This window comes from Acanthochromis polyacanthus, chromosome 2 (assembly GCF_021347895.1).
Source record: "Acanthochromis polyacanthus isolate Apoly-LR-REF ecotype Palm Island chromosome 2, KAUST_Apoly_ChrSc, whole genome shotgun sequence".
NCBI lineage: Eukaryota > Metazoa > Chordata > Actinopteri > Pomacentridae > Acanthochromis > Acanthochromis polyacanthus.
The window spans coordinates 30,476,756-30,498,651 of NC_067114.1; the positions used below are offsets into that span (position 1 = coordinate 30,476,756).

The following is a 21,896-nucleotide window of genomic DNA, read 5'->3' on the forward strand; positions in this document are numbered from 1 at the left end:
AATGATTTGGTATCTTTCTGAGGTCCGGTGTGGAACCGCATTAGATGTGAGCCTGTTTGCCAAAAGCATCAACGGGAGCTCAGATCATGTGTTTGTTGGTGTGAAATCTTACACTGAGGCAATAGAGGCCAATATCTGTTTGAGAAGTTTAACCAAACAATGTGAAATCAGAATCCATTTACTCTTTATTCTTCTGAAGCTAGTCATGATGTTTATTGGCAGGTAGAGCTTCAGTGTTCTGTCAACAGTGGTGGAAAGTAACAAATACAACACCTATATATTTACCAAAGTACGGTAATTAAGTGAAATTTTGAGGTTCTTGCATTTTCTTATTTCCATTTCACACCACTTAATTCTACTGACTTTGCTCCCCTACATTTCTAAATTGTCTACAGACTAAAGTCTTACATCGTAAGTTTATAAAATATACATTTAGCTTTAAACTCAGCAAGATATTTAAAATAATCGACAAAGCTATCGAATAAACTCTGACCAGTTACAACAGTAAAAATAATAGCTGCACTTTGATTCGTTCTGTTATTTATCTGCATGTACTTTTAATTTTTTTATGTCCACTTTGCTAATGCAGGACTTTTACCTGGATAGCTAAGCATTCTGACATGACCAAAATAACCAGTTTTCTAGTCATTTATGACATCCTCTGTGTCTGGAGCATTTACTAGAATGTCTAATTGACACTACACCTTTTCTAGCTGGTTTGAAATCACACCAACACACTGAGACACAAACAGATGCTTCTGGCAAAGACGCTGCGTGACTTTCTGTGATGTAATAAATGAGATTTAGTGTTAGCAATTATAGAAAGCCTTCTTTCTTTACTACAGCTGCACAACTTTCCAAATCTGCTCAAGTTGCAGCGAGGATGTAAACGAATCGAAAGACCTCTACAATGGCAAACTGAGTGTTCCTAATTGAACGTGTAGTTTCCAGTTGGTGCTCAGTATGAAATGGTTGTTTGTGTTAATGGAAACTGCAACATAATACTGTACACCAAGGCAAGGAAATGATCGACCAAACACACCACTAAAGCAAAACAAAAGAAAGACATCACTAGGAAGCTCGCCTAGCCCAGCCGGCATGCAAGTACACTGAGAATACAGAGCTTAACGCGACACACACTAACACTTCTCTGCCTCTAACCTACACACTGACACAATCTGCAGAAGTCCTCGGGGGGCTGTTCAGTCCTCTGATATTACAAATCTTTGGATGGCACTTAAACGGCTGATGAGGCATCGAGATCAAAAAGATTTCGTTGGTCAAAGTTCAAACCAGAGGACTGCAGCCAACCAGGACTGGGCTGAAATCCAGACCAAGAGCTGAGAGTTGGAACGTCTCAGTTGGTGTGTCCTGCAAATGTACAGACCAGACCTTGGCCAAATAACAACGACTTTTAGCTTTTTGCTTCATCCCACTTTAAGCGTCAGACCGGCAGGGTTTGGCTGCATCAGGTCAGGTCGTTTCTAATTCATTTCGTTGTGTTTCAGTTTGCTCGAATGACACTGAAACTACGATTCGCCTGCACCTGTGTGGGATAGAACAAGCTGTAGGTAGAGCTGGAAGCTGTTTGACCCAGGTGTGGTACACAGAGGCTACACGAAAGGAAAAAACATAAAGGAAAAAAAAGAAACAGAGTGCGGCACACGACACGAAAACACACAGAACATAAAAGAAAATGTCACAGTGACACAGAACCACACAGAGGAAGTGAAGAACAACACGAGAAGCGAACAGTGCACAGGAACAACAGTGAGGTACACATTCTTACATGGAGAAGCGATTTTTGCTTCTTTCTTTCTTTCCTCCTCCTCCTCATCATCACCACACTTTTCTGTCTTGCCCAAACTTTTCCTCCTCCATCTCCTCCCTCTGATGCTGCTCGGCTGACCATCCTCTCAGAACACATCATTTCACAGCACATTTGTTCCCCTCCTCCACATCCACAACATCTCACTCCAGTGTTTTCCATTCATTACAGTGTCCATTGCTGTCTTCCTCCTCGGTGAAGTCCACTGTTAGGCCAATCTTTTTTAGTTTTTCTGGTGTGAAGGTTCTCCAATTGCACTCTATTTCCTGTTTTTTGGTTTTGCTGTGAGAGGCTTCTGGGTGGGGGAATGGATGGCGTCTCACAGACGGTGAGGTACAGTTATCGGGGGGAAAGGGCGGAAAGACGAGGGGACGACACACGAAGAAGACAGGAAGCAGTCGGACAAGTTAAAGCAACAGCATTTCTGAAGGAGGGGCCTTAAAACAGAGCACATAGCATTCACAGGCACAGAACAGAAACGAAAGCTCAACTTTTTTCTCTAGTCTCTCCGTTTTTCATACATACAGTACATCTTTGAGGAAACATGGGTTGAACAGGAACACAGGGCACAGAAGGAGAGACTGAGAAAGAGATACCTGAGTTGTGAATAGATGGGAAGGAGAGAAATGTGGCCGACGGGGTTCAGAAGCTAAAGGACATCAAGTAGGAGCCAATGATAATCTGCATTCAACAATCCTCAAGCTTCCATGTTAGAAGGTTGCCTCTGCAGTGTCAATTCAACGCAACTTCTGCAAAGATTTTTAGACTTTGGATGTGATCATGAAGCATCCAACTGGTCTGAGGCTTGTTCATGAGGGAAGCTTCCCCTAGAAGAGTGCACATCTCCAGCATGTGGAAGTCTCCAATCTTAGGTTCCATCATGAAGTAAACCCTTTCTGATAACAGGATTACCAACTATTGAAAGGTCCTGGACCAGAAAACCAACTGTCTCTTCGTTTAATGGTGTGGTAATTAATTTGTGATCATTTTGTCAACTCCAAATTTGTGTAGCAACATGCAAACCAATGAACCTGACACTGGACACCATTGACAAAGGACTGTTGAGCAAGACTATGGGCTGCACTGAATGTCAGTTTTTTTCTTCATTTTTAGGAAGCTTTCAATATATTTCAATAATAACTGTGGTTAAGGTAGGGGAAAGACTTTGGTTATGACAGATTAAACTACTGGATGTAAAGATGAACTATCAGAAGATTGGGTGGGCGATATTCTTAAACACCTCTAGATTCAATGGAATTAGAGCTGAAAGAACCAGAAGAATTGAGGTGTTCTAAAGGGGCATGTTCTGCCTGAGGCCACCTGGTTGGTTCATTCTCACCCTTGGTTTTGAGGTTGCATTGAATCTTTTCATTCTTGCATTGCAGAGGCATCCGTCTGCTAAAATCACTCAAGTTTAAATGCAAGTATAGCGGACAGGACAGATGGAAACGACGGGTAATGAAGGAGCGGACGAATGAAAACGATGGAAAGGGAAACTTTGGTGAGGAGGTATCTTGGGAGGAGAAGGGTCTCTCTTCTCTCTTGCAGAAGAGGAGTCGAGACATTGATGGAAGAAGCTGGATTTTTGTTTTTTTTTCATTTCTTAGCATTAGTTCACAGTTACTGCTTCTTTTTGCATATATCTGATAAGCGCGGGGCTTTCAGAACAGTTCTCTGTGAATAGAGAAGCAAAAAACAAGAAAGAAAACCATAAGCTACGATTGTTAATATGTTTCTCTTATCATAAGTCTCTCAAGATCGATAAGAAAGCAGCTATACAAGACCTACTAGAAACGTAACCCCTCCCCATCCTGCAAAAATAAACTTTCCCACCCTCACCCGGCCCCGTTACAGTACCTAACTTGGTCTGTTTCGACCAATAGCATCATAGCATTTTGGCATGCATTACGTCAGCCCGTCTCACCTCTTCTTGCATTCAAAGAGGCGAAGGAATTTTTGTCCTGCATGCTTTTGTTAGTGCATATGTATGCGTCTAAACACATACATCCATACACACTCTTAGTAGTCTAAATGTTCTATACACATTCATTTAAGCTTAAGACTAAAACCTTATCAAACCTCCTCACATTATTAGTCATATCAATATCCTTATTGCTTGCGATGGAAACCCATGCAGATTCATCTACAACGCAAACTTTACATATGTACATTGTCATGACAGAAGCGACCAATCAGCAGTGGCTTCGGGGGGGAAAAGTGACAGGAACACTCAGAACAAGTTAGGAAAGGAGACAAGGATCAGGAGAGGATGACATGGAGAGAAACGATACACAGATCCAGTGTTTCAGTGTGTGTGTGTGTGTGTGTGTGTGTGTGTGTGTGTGTGTGTGTGTGTGTGTGTGTGTGTGTGTGTGTGCCGGGTGTAAAATGATTTTCTAACCGGGAATCTAATCCTGAACTTCCACTGGATTAATACCACTAAATTATTCATTTGCACTTCTGAGGCAAATTAGAAACTGAGCGCCAGGCTAAACAGGAAACAGAAAAAAAAAACTGCCCGGCCCCAAAACCAGAGTCACAGAAAGTTCAAACCATAGCTCGACATTTTGGGGCGAAAAAATCACCTCACTTTCTTGCAGAGAGCGGGATCAGTCTGTAAATCTAGAGCTAGAGCCAGGAGGTGACGCTAGCTTAGCAAAGACAAAAAAACACCTCTGCAGCCCGCAAACTACCAGCTCTTACTGTACACAAGCGTAAAAATGACAATTTGAGCTTTTTCAAGGACATCTTGCAGCTGAATTCCCATGCAGTTTAGTCATCACTTCTGTTCAGCTACTAGTTAATAATGTGATCGTTAGCGAGCCTGTCGTAGTGTTGCTTAACCCACGAGTCAAATTGACCCGTTTTAAAGTTTGAAAATGTGTAAAAAAAAAAAACATTTTCACAGTGAAACTCCTGATGTCCACATTTTCAACATTTTAGGGAAATTTGTGAACATTTTTTGGTGGAAGAAAAAGGATTGTTAAAAAAGGTTTAACAATATTCACCAAAAATCATTGATTTTTTTGGTAAACATTCTTAAAGAAAATATCAGAAGTTTTACTGATATATATGTAATAATTTTAGGTATTTTTAGGATTTTTTGGGGGAAGATTTTTACTCATTTTTGGAAAATATTTATAAGAATTTTCTTGCCAAATCTTGGGTAATTTTTAAATAAAACTTTTAAGGGAAACTTTGAGGAATTATTGGAATTTTCTTCCTGAAAGCTTTGCAAATTTTCAGAAATTTGGGGATTTTTTTGCTGAATTTTTGGATTTTTTTTTCCCCAGACAAGGAGCCTGTAAATGAAGACAACTGGAGGTTTAACGTTTCTGTCTCTGGAGGAACCCACATTCAACACGCTAAGCTGATCACTTTCTAGCTGTAGCCCAGAACTGTAAGATGTGAAATTTATGTCTCACTCTCAGCAAGAAAGAGAATAAGAATCTTTCCTAAAATGTCAAACTTAGTTTTTAAATGTAAAACCATCTTCTCAGTCGGTGCTCTCACTTCCCAGCACTCCCAGTCTGAATGTAAATCAGAAACAGAAAGGCAATGCGTCACTTTTTATGTTTGCTTTTTTCTTTTTGGTCGGATTCAATGCTTCATAAAGCCTCTTTCAGCATGTCTAAGATGATAAAACTAATGATTTTTACATTCTGCTGGGAGAGAAGGAAGTTGAGAGCAACAGTTGAGGACAGAAAAAAAAACTTAACCAACAGACACAGAATCACTGTCTTCTACAATGAATATGGTTCACATTGTAGCTCTGAAATACATTTCTACACAAAAAATCATTTAAAAAAAAAGAGTTTAAAACAAAAAGGAAGCAACAAAAGTCCACACTTTTATAGAAAGATAATCACACACAGATCAGAAACACCAAAACTAAACTGAAAGAACCGTTTTCTTAAAGGGAAATGTTTTCTTCCTAGTTGACATTTGTGCATCTCAGTCCAGAGGTAGATGCAGATCTGAGCACACACATGCACACACAAACATCCACGTGCACTCTGGTCAGGCGTGCCGCAGATACAACATATCTGAACACACAGATCCCACTGCTGCCGTCTCTTTTATCTACATTGCATATTTCTACGTTCATCCCTGTTGTTCATTCTCTCTCTTCTTCCTGTGGTGTTCAGCGTCCGCTCTTCTTCTTCTTCTACCACGGGCTGTCGCTCCAGTAGCCGTTCACGGTGCCTCCTACTGAGCAGCCGAACCCGAAAACAAAGAAGAGATGGACGGACAGGAGAGGAGGGGGCAGGGAGAGGGTAAAGAGGGGGCAAAAACAGGGAAAGAAAGAGAAGCCAAAAAGGGAGAAAACTAAAAATATTGCCACTGGCTGCTGAGTCACACTGGAGTCAGTGCAAGTAGTAACGCTGCTGGGGGTGATGATGGAGGTGGGATGACCTGAGGAGAACGTCTCACCCCCAGGCTGAGCTGCAATGTTCTCCAGTAGACACAAAGTCATTTCCTCCGCCATCTTAAAGGAATAGCTTTTGGGAAATATGCTGATTAGCTTTCTTTCTGACAACATGTCTGTGTGTTAAATCTGGACTACACATAGAAATGAACGTCTTTTCCAAATGAGGTCACAAAGTGCTGATGAAGCTGATCAGCTCTCAGTAAATCTCTATTTCACAGCATGCTGGAGTTTTAAATCGACATTCTCGCCCCGGCAGCCTTAAAAAGAACACAATCATCGTCATGAGCACACAACCAAAGTGTTTGTGTGATTATTTTTACTGCCAGACCAGAAAACAAAAGTTCTGCACAGCAGGTTTAAGTTGAAAGCTGGAGTCAGGGTGTGATTAGCCTAGCTTAGCATAAAAGCTAGGTGCAGAGGGGAAAACTGATAGCCTGTCTCAGGTCTAGATGTACTGCTGCTAGTGAGTACCTTTTGATTGAATCTATACACAAAACACAACTGCCAAATGAAAAAAAAGCACTCTGAGGATTTAAAGTGAGCTATGTGCTGGAGTTACGTCTCCATGAACAACATATTACCCATGTGCAGGTGAAACAAAGCTAAACGTGTGCTTTCACTGCACCTGGCCATTGTTAAGAAACATTTTCAGCACATAAAACCTTCTGAAAGTCCAACTGGTGCGTTGTGTTTGCATTTCATTTCATACACAAGTTACAAAAAACTCCATGTAAATGAGCCACTTCCTGTTTTAGACAGAGCCAGGCTAGCTGTTTACTCTCCAGGCTTTAAGCTAAGCTAGGCTAACCACATCTGGACTTCAGCTACAGACAGAGTTGGTTCGATCTTCTCGTGTCACTCTTGGAAAGAAAGCCAATCAGCCTTCGGTGTACTGTTCCTTTAAATACTTTTGCTAGTGAGGTAATGAGAGCATAATGTAGAAAGGAGAAGCGATGATCTGTTCTGGTGTCTTTACAGCTCAGCCGTCGCTGAGAGTCCAGGTGAGGGGTGATGGTGAGGATCAGATCCTACAGCTCCAGTTTCCACTAAGTACACACTGGAGTTCAACTTGAGTCTTCACCTACATATTTTACATTATTTTTATATTCATGAAATAACTGAAGTGTTTTTTTTTTAATCTATCAGCTCTGCAGTTTTCCTCCCTTCAGACAATGATTCCCAACCTCTGTGGTTTGAGACGGTTCAAGAAAGCCTTAAAAACTTATAATCACATTTAGTAATCATTTCATTAAAGTAATACACTCTAATCACATGACCTTTTAAAATTAATAAGGAAACAATTTAGCATTTACACTCTTGAGTTCTTTGAGTCAGAGAGGGCTGGAAACCTTTCTTACTTCACTGTCCTGTCTCAGCCAGGTGTGACAAAACAAGATGAAAGTCTGTTTCTAATTAATTCAAGGTAAAAGTCCCTAACAGTGTGTTTCCATCCATTTGTTTCTCAATGCATTTTCAAAACTAACTGAAATGGAAACATGAGTAGAAACTGTAACCTTCCTCGCATCCACACATGAAATTAGCAGAAATGTTTTTTTGGGTTCTGATTGGCTCTCTTTAATTAACGACATCTTTTTGTCTAACAGAAGTGGATGAAAACACACCAAATTCTCTTTATTTTGTAAAATTTGCAATACATTTGTTCAGAAACTTGACTTTGGGTGGAAGTATAACTAGCTTTGTGTACACGAGGTTAATTCAGCATCATGTATAATTCCACCATAGAAATGTACAGGAAATGGAGCATCCTTCTTATAAATATGGACCTAGCATCAGCAGCCCTACATTAACCTGCTTTACATAATGACCTGGTTCTACCTGCAGCTGAAAGGAAATAAATGAGGGAGGTTTTTATTTCTTATGCTGCTTCATTTTAGGAGGAAATCAAAAAGTAAATTATATTATATACAGAGCCATGCGCTGCGTAGCTCTACTTTCTTTCTTTTTAATTTCTTTTTATTAGTTTTTTTGTCTTTTTTCTTACTGTGAATTTCCCTTATCTTATAATATATTTAACCTAATTAATCAGCTAACTAGCTCAGGTTTTTCCTATCAGAGGTCTAAGGTTGGGAACCACTGTTCTCTGACCTCCATCACCCACACTGCTCTGTTCCCACTGTATCCACGGTATAAAAATACTTTCCATGAGGTCTTCCTGAAGTAGGAAGCAGAAGAAAGAGGAGGACTGGATGCTGCTGATTAGATAAGCTGCTTATGGGCTGATATGAAATCTCTCTCCCTGTACTAAAAGCTTACACCGAGAACACAGTCAACATCTAAAGCCTGCGTGGCTTTTCTTTATGTTTATTTTACAAAGGTGCAGTGGTGCTACGGTTTCAGGGGTTTGTGTATCAAATGTTTTGCGTCTACTGGTAGGTATAGTGTTTGTTCTTATGCATGCTGCAGTCATATGTTATTGTCTATGTGTGTGTGAACGTGTGCATTCTGAGGCATCGTATTAGAAAAAAGTCTCTTATTCGTAGCTACTCTAAGTGTTAAAGCATTGAAGTGCAAGTGCAGTTGAAATACAGGCAAGAAGTAGCACAGGGAAAGCTAGAGGTTAACTAACTCACTATCAGTCTAAACTAACCTAGACTCTATCCCTGTTAGTAAGGCAGGTGTGTTAGTGTATGTCTGTGTATTTTAAAATACATTTGCTTAAGCGTCTATCTCAGCTTAATTTGGAAGCTATTCTGTGGTTTAAAGTTTTAAATAGGGCCTACTAGTGGCTCCAGGAACTCTAATTCACTGTAGTTCTATCAAGAGGAAGACATGAGGATGGATGAGGAATGAAGAGCAGCTGGGATGGATGGACACTCCTTCAGTGGTGATACTTTTCTTTCACATGTTCTCCAGAACAAAAACAGAAAAACAAAAAGAAGGTTTTCTTGTTGCTGTTGTTGTTGGCATTTTGTTGCTCTCTGCGGGGTTTTGCTACAAGATGGAGGGGATGGGTGAGTGGCATCGCCTGAGGCCGGGCGGCTCGAAGGGCTCGAAGGTGGAGTTGGTGATGGGGGTGAGGCGCAGCGGGGCGCCCGTCATCCCGGAGATGTTATTGAGGCTGCGAGACTTCTCATAACCCGTGGCTACATGAAAATGACATGCACAGGTCAGAGGTAGAGGTTAGGGGGTGGTGGTGGGGGGGTCATTCACAGCAGGTAAATGGTGAAGAGTTGGAATGGAACGGCACACATGGTCATGACAGAAAGGATTGTCATGATAAATCCGTTGATGTTGTGTTATGACAGCATTGCACATCAGATAGAGCAAATATAAACCATTTGTTACAGTTACAAGCATTTGTAAATGAAACAAAGTAAACAAAAGGTAAATAATTCAAAATGAAAACCAGCCCAAAACCAGGTAAAATATCATAGACCAAAGGAGGAAGTTGGAAAAAGACAGACGGACAGATGGACGGAGGGACAAACAGATGGACAGACAGACACAGACAGACAGAGACAGGACAAAACAGGAATATGGGTTACGAAAATCAGCTATCAGTTGCCACAATATCCCTTAGACACCTAGAGGTGGCGCTGTGCAGCACCGATAAGAGCTGTGTAGGGGAGGGAGGGTGCACGAGTCCAGTGGATGGACACTCTGATTGGGGGACAACCTGGGTTTTAGTTCCTGTTCATCCACTGGACTACCTGCTCTGGGATTCCCAAAAACACTGAGTCGTTCCACGCTGCGTTCAGGAACAGGAAACACCGCCAGACCTGGTGGTTTAAGGACTTTTGGGAAACTCAGAGCAGCTCAGGTGGGTAAATCATCTGGAGCTGAGCACAGATAGAAAGACAAACAAAACTCCATTCAGTCACGGGATCATTTAGATCTCAGAGTCCAGGTGTTTTAGCCAGTTTAGGAACCACAGGCTGCTGTTAACAGGAAACAGACAGAAAGACAGACAGACTGAAGACCAAACCCTCTCCATGTCGGGGTTAAACGTGTTTCTCTTCATTCATGAGTCTACAGCCATGCTGGCAGCTCTGTGAGGCTGTCTGACCACAGCAGTGCTTTGAGCTAAATGCTAACATGCAGGTAAAACTTCTGTGTGTTCGTCGTTTTGGTGTAGCGTGTGGACATGCAAATGTCTGTGGATGTTTAGCTCAGACTGAAGGGATTTTTCTGGTGGCTTAAAGTCGCAGAATGTGGCACGGTTTCTGGATGGATTTGATTTTTGTATAGCAGCTCTAGTTGCAGTTTTATTCTCTTAAACAACCTCCATGGAGATAGGTACTGATATGGACATTTAACTGTTAAAAAGCAGCAGCGCTCTCCAGTGGACAAACTGTGTAACAGCAGCAGATTATTCTGTCTGTGAAATGCTAAAATATGAAACACTGACTGCAGACACTGATCCTGTCATGAATGGTGTTTTCTTAATAATTCTGATCTAGCTGCTGTAAACAGAAGATATAAATGACAGAAATCCCATTGTAAACCCAGGGGCTTCCACGGGGGGGCGCTGTACTGTGATGGACTCCGAGACTAGAGATTATTGGAGTTTCCTCAGCTGCCTCTGAGTTTAGATTCACAGAAACATGATCAGTCTCATGCGTGAAGTCGGTCACCAGTGAGTCCAGAATGGATTCAGTAACTCCAGCACTGAGATATTTTAGATTTTCTGACTGAATAAAATCAACCTGTTCAATGTGATTCAATCATTCCGAGTGAAAAGACGTCAAGGAAATACTGTTCAGTCCTAACGCTGGACCCTGCTGAGGTCCTGCTGTGTTCAGGCAGGAGTTAGAACCATGAAACTGCAGAGATGGAGCTGCTGACAGTCTGCAGAAAAATGGACATTTATACGGTGAAATTACGGCACGGTCAAACATTTTCTTCATTTACGCTACAGAAATGTCTCGATGCCGTTGATTTTATCTTTTAAAAATGTGCTTTATTCCATATTTTACTGTTCAAAAAGTTTTAACCTTTAAAATCTATAAAAATTACAAGAAAATATCATAAAAATAAAGTTTGTGTGACCTATGATAAATATTACAGCATTTTCCATTATTAGCACAACAGTCTGTGTATTTAACTTCTAATTTGTGTGTTTTTAGCAATGACATGGTTTTAGCTGTCATAAATATTCAAGCATATGTCCGTTAAGTACATCAGTCCGAGCGGTACAAACTGTAATTTTTACATGAATTAAATCAGCCCAACAAGATATACACTTGGAAAAATTGTGTTCTTTTGAGAAATGAATGCAAAAATGACAGTTTTGATTTGCAATTTCCTTTTAATAACTGCACAAGAGTGGAGAAATGTCATTTTTCCAAGAGAACACTTTTCTCCTGATGACCTCATTTACGGTGATTCAGTGTTAAATAGACTGTTTTAGAGGTCACAGATTTTTACTGTCATGGTTTGACAGTTTTGCACTGCAGCATTTTTTACAGTGTAACTTATAAACGCCAGGTGCAAAAACTGGAAAGTGCACGACAGGTTAAACAACAACAGTGGTGAGCATCACCTTCTCATTCATGTCAGTAATGTAGCACTGATTTATCAGTGTGGGGCTCCCTGCTTAAAGGCAACAAAATCCAAAGAAATCCAGTCTTTTCTGCTTTATTTCTCCGTCTCCTCCATGGCTCATCAGCTGATGGAGACGTTGTCTTTCTGTCTCGTCTATGCAGCCTTTAAATCTTTACATATAATATGAGGTAGCTCTTTTGTGCTCACCGTGTCTGTCTTTATTACAGGCCACACTGTGTGATAGATTACTGGGTGTGTTTTCTTTGCGTTGTGATCGACTGCCTCTATGATGGATTTCCCCGTCTGTGACTGCAGCTTTCTACTGTGTGGAAAAACTCACACTGTCCTTGGACAAGTCTTAGAAGAGCTGACAGGAAAGTATTAAATGCAGTTTTACTCTGCACCCTCATCACAAAAAGCTACAACCTGAAACAGGGACAGATCGATGCCTACACAACCCACCAACACGTGATGCAGCAGAGGCTCTCATTACTCATCAGCACCTCAGGAAGGTTGACCTTCAGCTTAAACTGGGATCAGGTTCAAGTCTGCCGAAACTCAAGTTGGGTGCTGCCTAAAGGGGAAAGGAAGAACTGAAGAAGTAGGTAACTCAGCCAACAGTATTGTAGACGTAAATGCTTTTGTTATGGGTGTTTTCTTTTCCGGCTTTCTGGACAGGGATTGGTTCAGAGGTTAGCTTTACCAATGACCTTTTGGAGTTTCACTCCCATCAAAGTCCTTTCAGTATCAAATGTCACCATTTGTAGGACTGGATGGGAGCAATCGAGTTTTGTGGAGAACTCCGGGTGAGCTTCAGTTGCATTTGAATCCAATAATAGGGGACTGGGATCAGGGGTGTCCAACATGAGCCCCGTGGTCCAAAAGTGGTCCTCCAGAGGGTCCAATCCGGCCCTCAAAGTGTAAAAATTGCAGAGAAGACATTAACTGCAGATTGTAAATTAGTAAAACTATAAATTTAAAATGATTTGTAGAACATGATGTTTGGATCATTAAGTAAAATAATAGATTGTCCATTGTTCTTTTGTCATTTTATGTCTCATTTTGTAATATTTTGTCTTATTTTTTGTCTGGTTTTTGTCGTGTTTCCTTTCTCTCTCGCGCGCGCGTCTTTTGTCTTATTTTTGTTATTTTGCGTTTTGTTTTATTCATTGTTTTGTGCATCATTTGTATCTTCTTGTGTTATTTTGTCTTGCTTGTGTTGTTTGTCTGTTTCTTTGTTGCTTTGTTCAGTTCCAGGTGACTAAATGTTGTGTTCCTTTGTAGACACTCTGTGATCTGGAAGTTGTAATGAGGAAATGATAAACTGAGGCTGAATGTTCAGTTGCATCGTTTATGCTCTCAAACACCTGGATCTGGTGCTACTGGGGACGGGGGAAATTATATTCATCATTCTGATGATAAGAAACAATATTTTCAAGTGAATTTTCAGTTCTGTCGTTTGTGTCTTTAAAGCCTTTGGTAAATTTAGATGTAAACAGGCGCTGCTGATTTTACTGACACCGTATAATGGTTTGGTAGAGTAGATGTACTGTGGGGTCTGTGGGGGTAGATTTAGCTGAATTGGCCAAAAAAAAACCTCAGGAGGCGTTCTGGAGACCACGGTGACAGATCTGGGTCACGATGTTCCAAAGACCTGGATCTCCAGTACACTGTATTAGTGTAGGTGTGTGTGTGTGTGTGCACGTTTACAGCACATATATGGGTTACGATGCACAAACACGAGTGTCCTTTAATCACATGAGCATGTTCAGTCTGTGTGGTGAACAGTGTGTGTGTTTGCTGATGTTTTAGTTCTAGAATATTACAACCGTACATTGATTGACCGACGTCTTTGTGTGCAGCTTATTACAGATTCACGTGTGTGTGTGTGTGTGTGTGTGTGTGTGTGTGTGTGTGTGTGTGTGTGTGTGTGTGTGTGTGTGTGTTTCAGCATGTTGACTGTGTAACTGCACACATTCTGCTCTGTTTAAATAGCTGTGTTTGCAACGTCAAGTCCTGTAACTGGTGGAATAAATCAGCAGCACTGCGGCTCTTAGCTGATTGGGACGCACACACACACACACACACACACACACACACACACACACACACACACACACACACACACACACACACACACACACACACACACACACACACACACACACACACACACACACACACACACACACACACACACACACACAGAACAGCAGCAGAGAGCAGACTGATTGCTATCAGTAACCTGTAGTGTCTAACACACAACAGTTTACAGTGAACTGCATCAGAGGTTTTGTGAATCTGATTCCAGACCAGCATTTCCTGCCAACACAAAAACACCACATCATTCTCCAGCTCTTCCATGTGTTGGTCTTTTACAGATCCAGATGCAGTGCTGTGTGTGGTGTGGCTCTCAGTGTACAGAGGAGTCCATCTGAAAGGTGCTCAGCATCATAATGAGAGTCTGTCTGCAGTGATGCAGCAGGAGGCAGCCTCAGTGTTGCTGCCACCGTGCACGTGGATTCTGATTCCATTTCATCGTGTTTATATGTTATCATGCTGCTTCAACTGATGAATTGACTTCAACCCTCATGTTGTCCTGCGGGCCAAAACTGACTCGTTTTAAAATTTGAAAAAGTGGGAAAAAATATATTTTCACAGTAAAAACTTCCACATTTTCAACATTTTTGGGGGAATTTTTTAAAACATTTTTTGGTGCAAAAAAGAAATGTTTAAAAAAATGTTTCTTTAAGAACATTCAGAAAAAAAATCTTATTTTTTTCTGAATTTTCTTCAAGAAAATATTAGAAGTTTTACTGATATATATGTAATCACTTTAGATATTCTTAGGATTTTTTTTAAAAAAGATTTTTACTTATTTTTTTAAAAGTATTTACAATTTTTTTTAAATTTTTATTTCTTGCCAAATTTGAGGATTTAAAAAAATGTTAAGGGAAATTTTAAAGAATTTTTAAGAATTTTCTTCCTGAAGATTTTGCAAATTTTTCTAAATTTGGGGAAATTTTTTTGCTGAATCTTTGGATTTTCTTCAGATGAAAGAACAATATTTTTTGCTGCCCGTAAATGAGGACAACAGGAGGGTTAATTATTTACCGTTCTACACTGAGACACTAAAGGCTGCACGTCTCCAAACCAATCACAGCTTTCTGTCTTTCCTGTCGCTGGGAATTCTGGAAACCAGAATGTAATGAAGCGATGGAGTGTTTGACCCTCATCCATGAAGCACAAACACACAGTAAAGGCTGTGAATGCATCAGTCTGTGCTGCAGAGCATTCTGTGATCTGATTGGTCAGAGTCACTGACCTCATTAGGAAAGATCTGGAGGCACTGCTCTGGACTCCTGATTCTCATGTTTCTGATTTATTACCAAATAATCAGTCCATTAATCCAGAAAATATTCAATTTCAAACTAATCACCAGTTGCTGCGCTTTATAAAATATTTAAAAACTAAAATACAAAAATGCTCCTCACACATTAATGCAGCAGCAGTAAACTCAGAGGGATGATTCTTCTGCACTCAGAAAACATTTTATAAACGTTAGGTATTCTACAGAGTGGTATTAGAACTTCTATTTACGAAAAGAATTAGAATAATTCCTTTACCAGTGTATTAATTACATTAGACTTCTACAAATAATTATTTCGCAAGTTAAAAATAAATAAAAATACATAAATGAATGAACAGTGGTTTCACAGCTGACTCCAAATCAGTAAAATAGTTAGTGAGCACCCAGTACACAGGAACCTAATACTGGATTTATAAAGATCTGGTGCTACTAATGACACTTTTCTCACATGTAATGGGTTTATTTGTTATTTCAGTAGGAACTTAATGTGAGTTTTAATTTAAATTCTTTCACTTGGTGATAGGTAAACTTATAGCATCCTCTATCTGCAGGAACACGTGATTTTTTTACACTTGGCTGGCTAACTAGCCACTGTCTACATCTAGGAATTACTGGGATTTGTTCAGTACAGTCAAGACATAATCCTCTCTGCTTGGGTTAGTACTTGTTTTACACGTTCCAAGTCTACAGTAGCTTTACACCCCTGTAGTTATTAAACCAACCTAGTTTAATCGTCCATATATCCCCCAGCCATGGATGAACTGTAATAATAGCAGTGGTTCTTCTTCTGACCCAGAACGTTTCCATAATTTCAAGATTTCTGATTGATTCTCTTCAAAGCCAAAGCATGAAGCTAAGCCGAGCGTAGCAGCAGATCTGTTAGCTGGTTGTACATACCTCCACTCAGTCAGACTTTAGTTACACAACGCAGGGGGAGAGACTGAGGAGGATAGCCTGAGGATGGGATGATACACCAGTGTTAGAATGGGATGACCAGACAGGAGGGAGGGAGGGAGGGAGGGGAGGGGAGGGGAGGGAAGGGAGGAGAGGAGGGAGGAGAGGAGGGAGGAAAGGAAGGGAAGGAGAGGAGAGGAGGGAGGGAGGAGAGGAGGGAGGAAAGGAAGGGAAGGAGAGGAGGGAGGGAGGGAGGAAAGGAGGGAGGGAGGGAGGGAGGGAGGGAGAGGAGGGAGGGAGGAAAGGAAGGGAAGGAGAGGAGGGAGGGAGGGAGGAAAGGAGGGAGGGAGGGAGGGAGGGAGGGAGAGGAGGGAGGAAAGGAAGGGAAGGAGAGGAGGGAGAGGAGGGAGGAAAGGAAGGGAAGGAGAGGAGGGAGAGGAGGGAGGAAAGGAAGGGAAGGAGAGGAGGGAGAGGAGGGAGGAAAGGAAGGGAAGGAGGAACAGTGGATGAAGGGAGGAGGAGGATGGGGGAGAGGATGGGATGGGATGGGTGAAATGTGTGTTCACACTACAAGACACTTTGGAAACTTGTTTCTTTATTTATGCCTGAACACGACGGCGGCATTAGAAATATTGGAGGTACAGCGGTCTAATAATAATCTAATTTTGGCTAACTCTGACGACCAAATGACAGCTAAAATGACTCCTGTACAGCCAGTCATGAGCAAAGAAAATGCTGCCTTAACAAACGAGACTGTGCGCTCGAAACGCAAAAAATAAAACCCAGCATCAGACGGGCGTGCTTTACATAGTCATAAAAACGGGGAAGATGCATTTAAATGCCTCTAAAAACTGAGCCACTGGAAGCAGCCATCAGCATTGAAAAGAACCAGAGAAATAAACGTCCAGAGACTGGGTAACGGACAAACTGATGAACCTGGAACAGCAGAAGGACTGAAGAAAAAAACAAAAAAGAAATCTGAGAGAAAAAGATTCCAGCAGGTTTTTAAAAAACTTGAGGGATCTGAGTTTAATCTGACTTCTCACCTTAACCCAAAAACACATATTTACTGATTGTCTTCCTGTTTTTAAATACATGTGTATATGTGTAAAAACAAACAGGAAAAAGGAAAAAATAGAAAGAAGTTTGATCCCTCACACCTTTTCGATATCTAAGTTCTGCAAATCAAACAATATTTTATGCGTTGTTTCCTCATTTCTATCTGCTTTCTTTGTCTCCCTACTTTACCCTCACCCCAGCGGGTGGGGCAGATAGCCGGTGGGGCAGATAGCCGGTGGGGCAGATACCCGGTGGGGCAGATACCCGGTGGGGCAGATACCCGGTGGGGCAGATAGCCTGCTTCTACCAGAGGTTTGTCCTGTTTTTATTCCCTCTGTCATCAAAGTGCTCACTCACAGGAAATCATTGGGTCTGTTGGCTATTGTACTAAGTGAATATTTTGAAATGACCAATGCTGTGAATGTAATTTAAATATAAAAATAAATGAACATGAATATTTATCTTGCTAATAAATGCTGGTGTCTGATTCTCTTGTTAACAGCTGATTACCTAATCATCATCATCACAGCTGGCAGATTGATTGGTGGGGATTTGGGGAATTTCAATGTCAAAAGTGAAATTATTTGGATTAGCAGCTCTTGAGAAACTAAAACATTTAAAGACACATTAAAGCTGGTTATTTAATGAAGAGAGCTGCACCCAGTCAAAGCTGAGAAATCTCAGCCTCAATCACTGTTTAGATTTTTTAATAAAAACTAATATTCTGGTGCAGACTTTTTTTGTGATTTTTATTACATGTATCTTGCACTGATGGAGATGCTCTAAATCTCATTGTACTTGTGTATAGTGACAATAAATGGCATTCTATTCTATTCTATTCTATTCTAGAAGGAGGATGGGTTATGGTTGACTCTCTCTCTCTGGGTGAATCATATCTAAGAAGGTTTCAGCTAAATGTAGCTTTAATGAAACGTTCTGATAACCAACACGGTCAGAGCGCTGCATGCAGACGTTTAGATGAGCCACTGGTCTGACACCAGACCTCAGACCGACTGCTCTAAATGAACCGAGCTTCATTGCAGCAGTGTGAACACAAAACCAGAAATCACTAACCTGGCAATAGCCAGGTTAATAATTGTGTAGTACTTGATAGTACTCCACAATATCAATCTGGGACCGCTCCATGTAAATCCGTTCGGAGGAAAGAGGCACGGATTGGACAATGCAACAGTATGTCCCGCCTCTGACAGGTTTGTTTTTAGCCAATCGCGGGATCTTCACAACGAGCGGAGCCAATTGGTAGATTAAACTCTGACCAAAACCCGTAGGTAAAAAAGCACAAACATCTTTACCATCCAGAAATGCACAAAGCGCCTCTCGTTGTTCTTCCTTCAAAGAAGCGATAGGAGATTCAGCTAAAACTGACTTAATAGCAGCATCTACACGATCCGTTGCCGTGTTTGTTTTGATCTACTGGCGCTTGGTGTCGTCTTCACACCCGGATATCCCGCCCATTATCCCGCCCCACACACGAATACTGCTGCGTGATTGGCCCGTGCCAACTTGGTTCTGTACGAAAAGTGAATGCGGGAGCGGAGCACGATGGTTTCTTGAGAGATTTGTGAACTCACAAATATCACGAGAAATCAACTTGCTGGCAAGGTGAAGAAATCACACTTTTAAAAACAGCAAATATTTCCATGACTGGTGGGAAATTTGTCTAATTATAGAGCATACTATGTATTATAATCAGAGATCTGTGATGTCTGCTGTGGATGAATGAGATTCCTGCAGGGAGAGAGAAGATGAGGTGATGGAGGGCTGTTGTGGAAAGGAAGACGGGGGAGGAAAGGACTTCAGGGTGAGGAGGGGTATACAGAGGGCAACAACGAGGGCAAATATTATCCCAACAACAATCTGCATGCAGACAACATATCAACATGTGTTTCAGTTCACGGATCATGTTTGGTATCTTAGACTTATTTCAGAATAATCATACAGGCTTTTTGCAGACACATTTGAAAACCACATGTGGATGTGAGATTGCCAAGAAATAATATTTGCATCAATACAGACTTATAAAAATGCAAAATGACATCACCAACCTTAGCTTACAGAGAACATACAAACATACATACAACATCCAGATTGCATGTATGTGACATGTGACATAGCTCATTCACAGCTGAGATAAGAAGAGGACAGAAAGAGGAAAATCACAGAGAGCAGCAGAACACAGAAGAACAGACACAAAGAGAGTTTACTGCTATGTCATGAGCTCACGTTAAAGATCACAAACATGGAGAGGTTAAAGAGATGCACATGCAGAACAACACCACAGTTAATGCAAAGAAGATGTAGTTTCAGGACAATAATTCAGTGAATGACAAACATGAGATGTGGGGAAGGGCTACAGAAAAGGATCAGAGAGAGATTCAACTATTTTAACCGTTCATCTACCGGTTTAATTACACACCAAAGGACTACACTGGAACCACAAGCAAATACACATTTACACATTCTTATGCACATTTTTTCACATATTTACTGATTTGCTGCTGCAGTTGGGTGAATCCAGCACCAACAGGAGAGATGTTCTGAAACATCCAACCACTGTAGAACCGGCAAACTAAACTATTGGACCGTTTTTGAGACCAATTCTCAGCCAAACCTGTATATTAATTCCCTTTATTCGCATTGCTTGTTGAGATATTCCAGTAGATTCGTACTTAAATTGTTTTAAATTCCCAGTTTCGGCGGTATAAACATGATCCACATTATTGATAGGTTTACACTCTCCCTGGTCAACATGATTTTCCTCCTGACACCGCTGTGGCTCAACTGTTGTAGCAGCGCTTTGGAAATAAAATAATGTTAACGCAATCCGATAGTCTCTGGGGATTCTGACCACCATAATGCTGAAATCCCAGCCTAAAGGCCATCAATCAGAGGACAGGGAAGAGAGGGGAAAACAGAGCGTGTGTGGGAATGAGAGTTAATCAGAATGAACTCTGATGAAGTGAGAGTATCTTTAAATGAAACTGTGTGTTGGTGGTGGACATTAGGGGGAAAAGGAGTGACAGAAACAGAGTCCAGTTTATGGTGCAGCCTGTCTTCTTACATCAATGAGCCTGTTCCAGCCAACGGTATCTGTCTGTCAATGAAGAGAATCAATACTATTCTACTGAGAACAAGGAGGAGGAGGACAGGCAGGAAAAGACGGAGCGAAAACTATGAGAAGAGAAGAAATGGAAAGAGTCAGAGAGAGCATGAAATCCAAAGCAGAGGAGATATTAATGCAATGTTTCATTCCCTGATTAGCTTCCCACTGAAAGGGGAGATAGACGTGTACGGGATCAGGATGCACAGCGAGTCTGCAGCCTTTAAACTAACGCAGTGAGGATGGAGGCTGTAATGTGGCGTCTTGGCCTCTGGAGGCAGCAGTTACACTGCACCAACGTTCATCCAGAGGGAGAGCAGCCGGCGTTCTCCTCACTGCATTCTAACATGCAGGACTTTATTCTATCATCAGTTATCATGTCTTTTTTACAGAGACAGCGAGGAAGCTTATGCAGAATGACAGGCAGACAGAGTTATGGTGGGATTCTCTCTTGGAACAAAAAGGCAGTGATGTGATTAAAGGCTTCTGTCCAAACACAAACGGATTCCTGTTCAGAGCCACACGTAAAGAGAAATGAACGCTGATACTGTGTGCTTCTGCAAAAACGTTCAGTTAGTTTAGATTTAGGATTAGGTTTTACAATAAATTCTCCACAAGAATAGTTAAACAACATTAAGTTAAGTTTGGCACCAAACTTAAATCTTAATTTTTGACAAAAATCCAACATAGTTTGAGTCATATTTTGTTTTTGGTTGTTTAAATTTGTCACTCCTACAGTTCATACGGCGCTTTCCTCATAAAAACTAAACAAAAAAAGAAAGAAAGAAAACAAAACACTACTTCTGAATCTAATCCAGACAGCGATCACACTGAACCACAAGCAAATAATAATTTAGCGATATAGATTTAAGTTGTTTCTTTTAATGGAAAATATTTAAGACAAACTGGCCTCATTAGAGGTTATAACCACTCAGTCACATTGTCGTTTACACCACGTCTGTCCAGACTCATATATAATGCATGTAGTGAAGATTTAAAGGGGATTTAATTAGGGATGTCTGATATTGGCTTTTGTGCCGATAACCGATACGCTGATATCATCCAACTCTCAATTTCTGATTCCGATATCAGCCAATACCGATATCTGTGGGCTATTGAACTAGTTTTAGGTACCATCACAGATCTCCTGTGGTGGAATTAACACATCAGGCCTCATTTTACTGTGATGCTCCATTGGATGCATTCTCAGATAAAACAAGGCTTTTAGATGGAAACATTTTCTGTAAAATAAGAAAACTACTTCAACTAAAGTAATGGAAATAATGAGATATTTATTTTTTCAATTGTCTCAAACAACAGCTCACACTCTCCATCCCTCTATGAGTTTTAATTATCGGTGAAATCCATTCATTATTTTATCGGTTTTCATGATAGGCAAGAGAACAATAACAGTATTGACCAATATTACATTTCTATGCCAATATCGGGGTGATAATATCAGTATCGATATTGTATAATCAGACATCCCTAGCGATAATAAAAGCATTTAAGTGTATTTTTTGCTAATTGGAAGTTCTATATTGACGTATCTGATTTGGGTGAATCATTTCCACTGAGGAACACGCTGCCTTCATTCAGAGACTTTTTTTTAGAGAGAAACTCCGTCATGTCGCGTAACAATCATCTGAAGCTCATTATTAGCAGAACCAAAGACAACCTGTCATTT

General features: G+C 40.9%; 1 protein-coding gene across 1 annotated transcript in view; it reads right to left on the bottom strand.

Annotated features, from left to right (window-relative positions):
• Positions 1-21,896, bottom strand: part of LOC110952416 (potassium voltage-gated channel subfamily C member 1-like) — a 98,588-nt gene that overhangs the window by 9,834 nt on the left and 66,858 nt on the right. The window contains 1 exon segment of the mRNA XM_051942085.1: positions 1,790-9,364. Within this exon segment, the coding sequence (XP_051798045.1) occupies positions 9,213-9,364 (152 nt within the window). The 3' untranslated portion in view covers positions 1,790-9,212.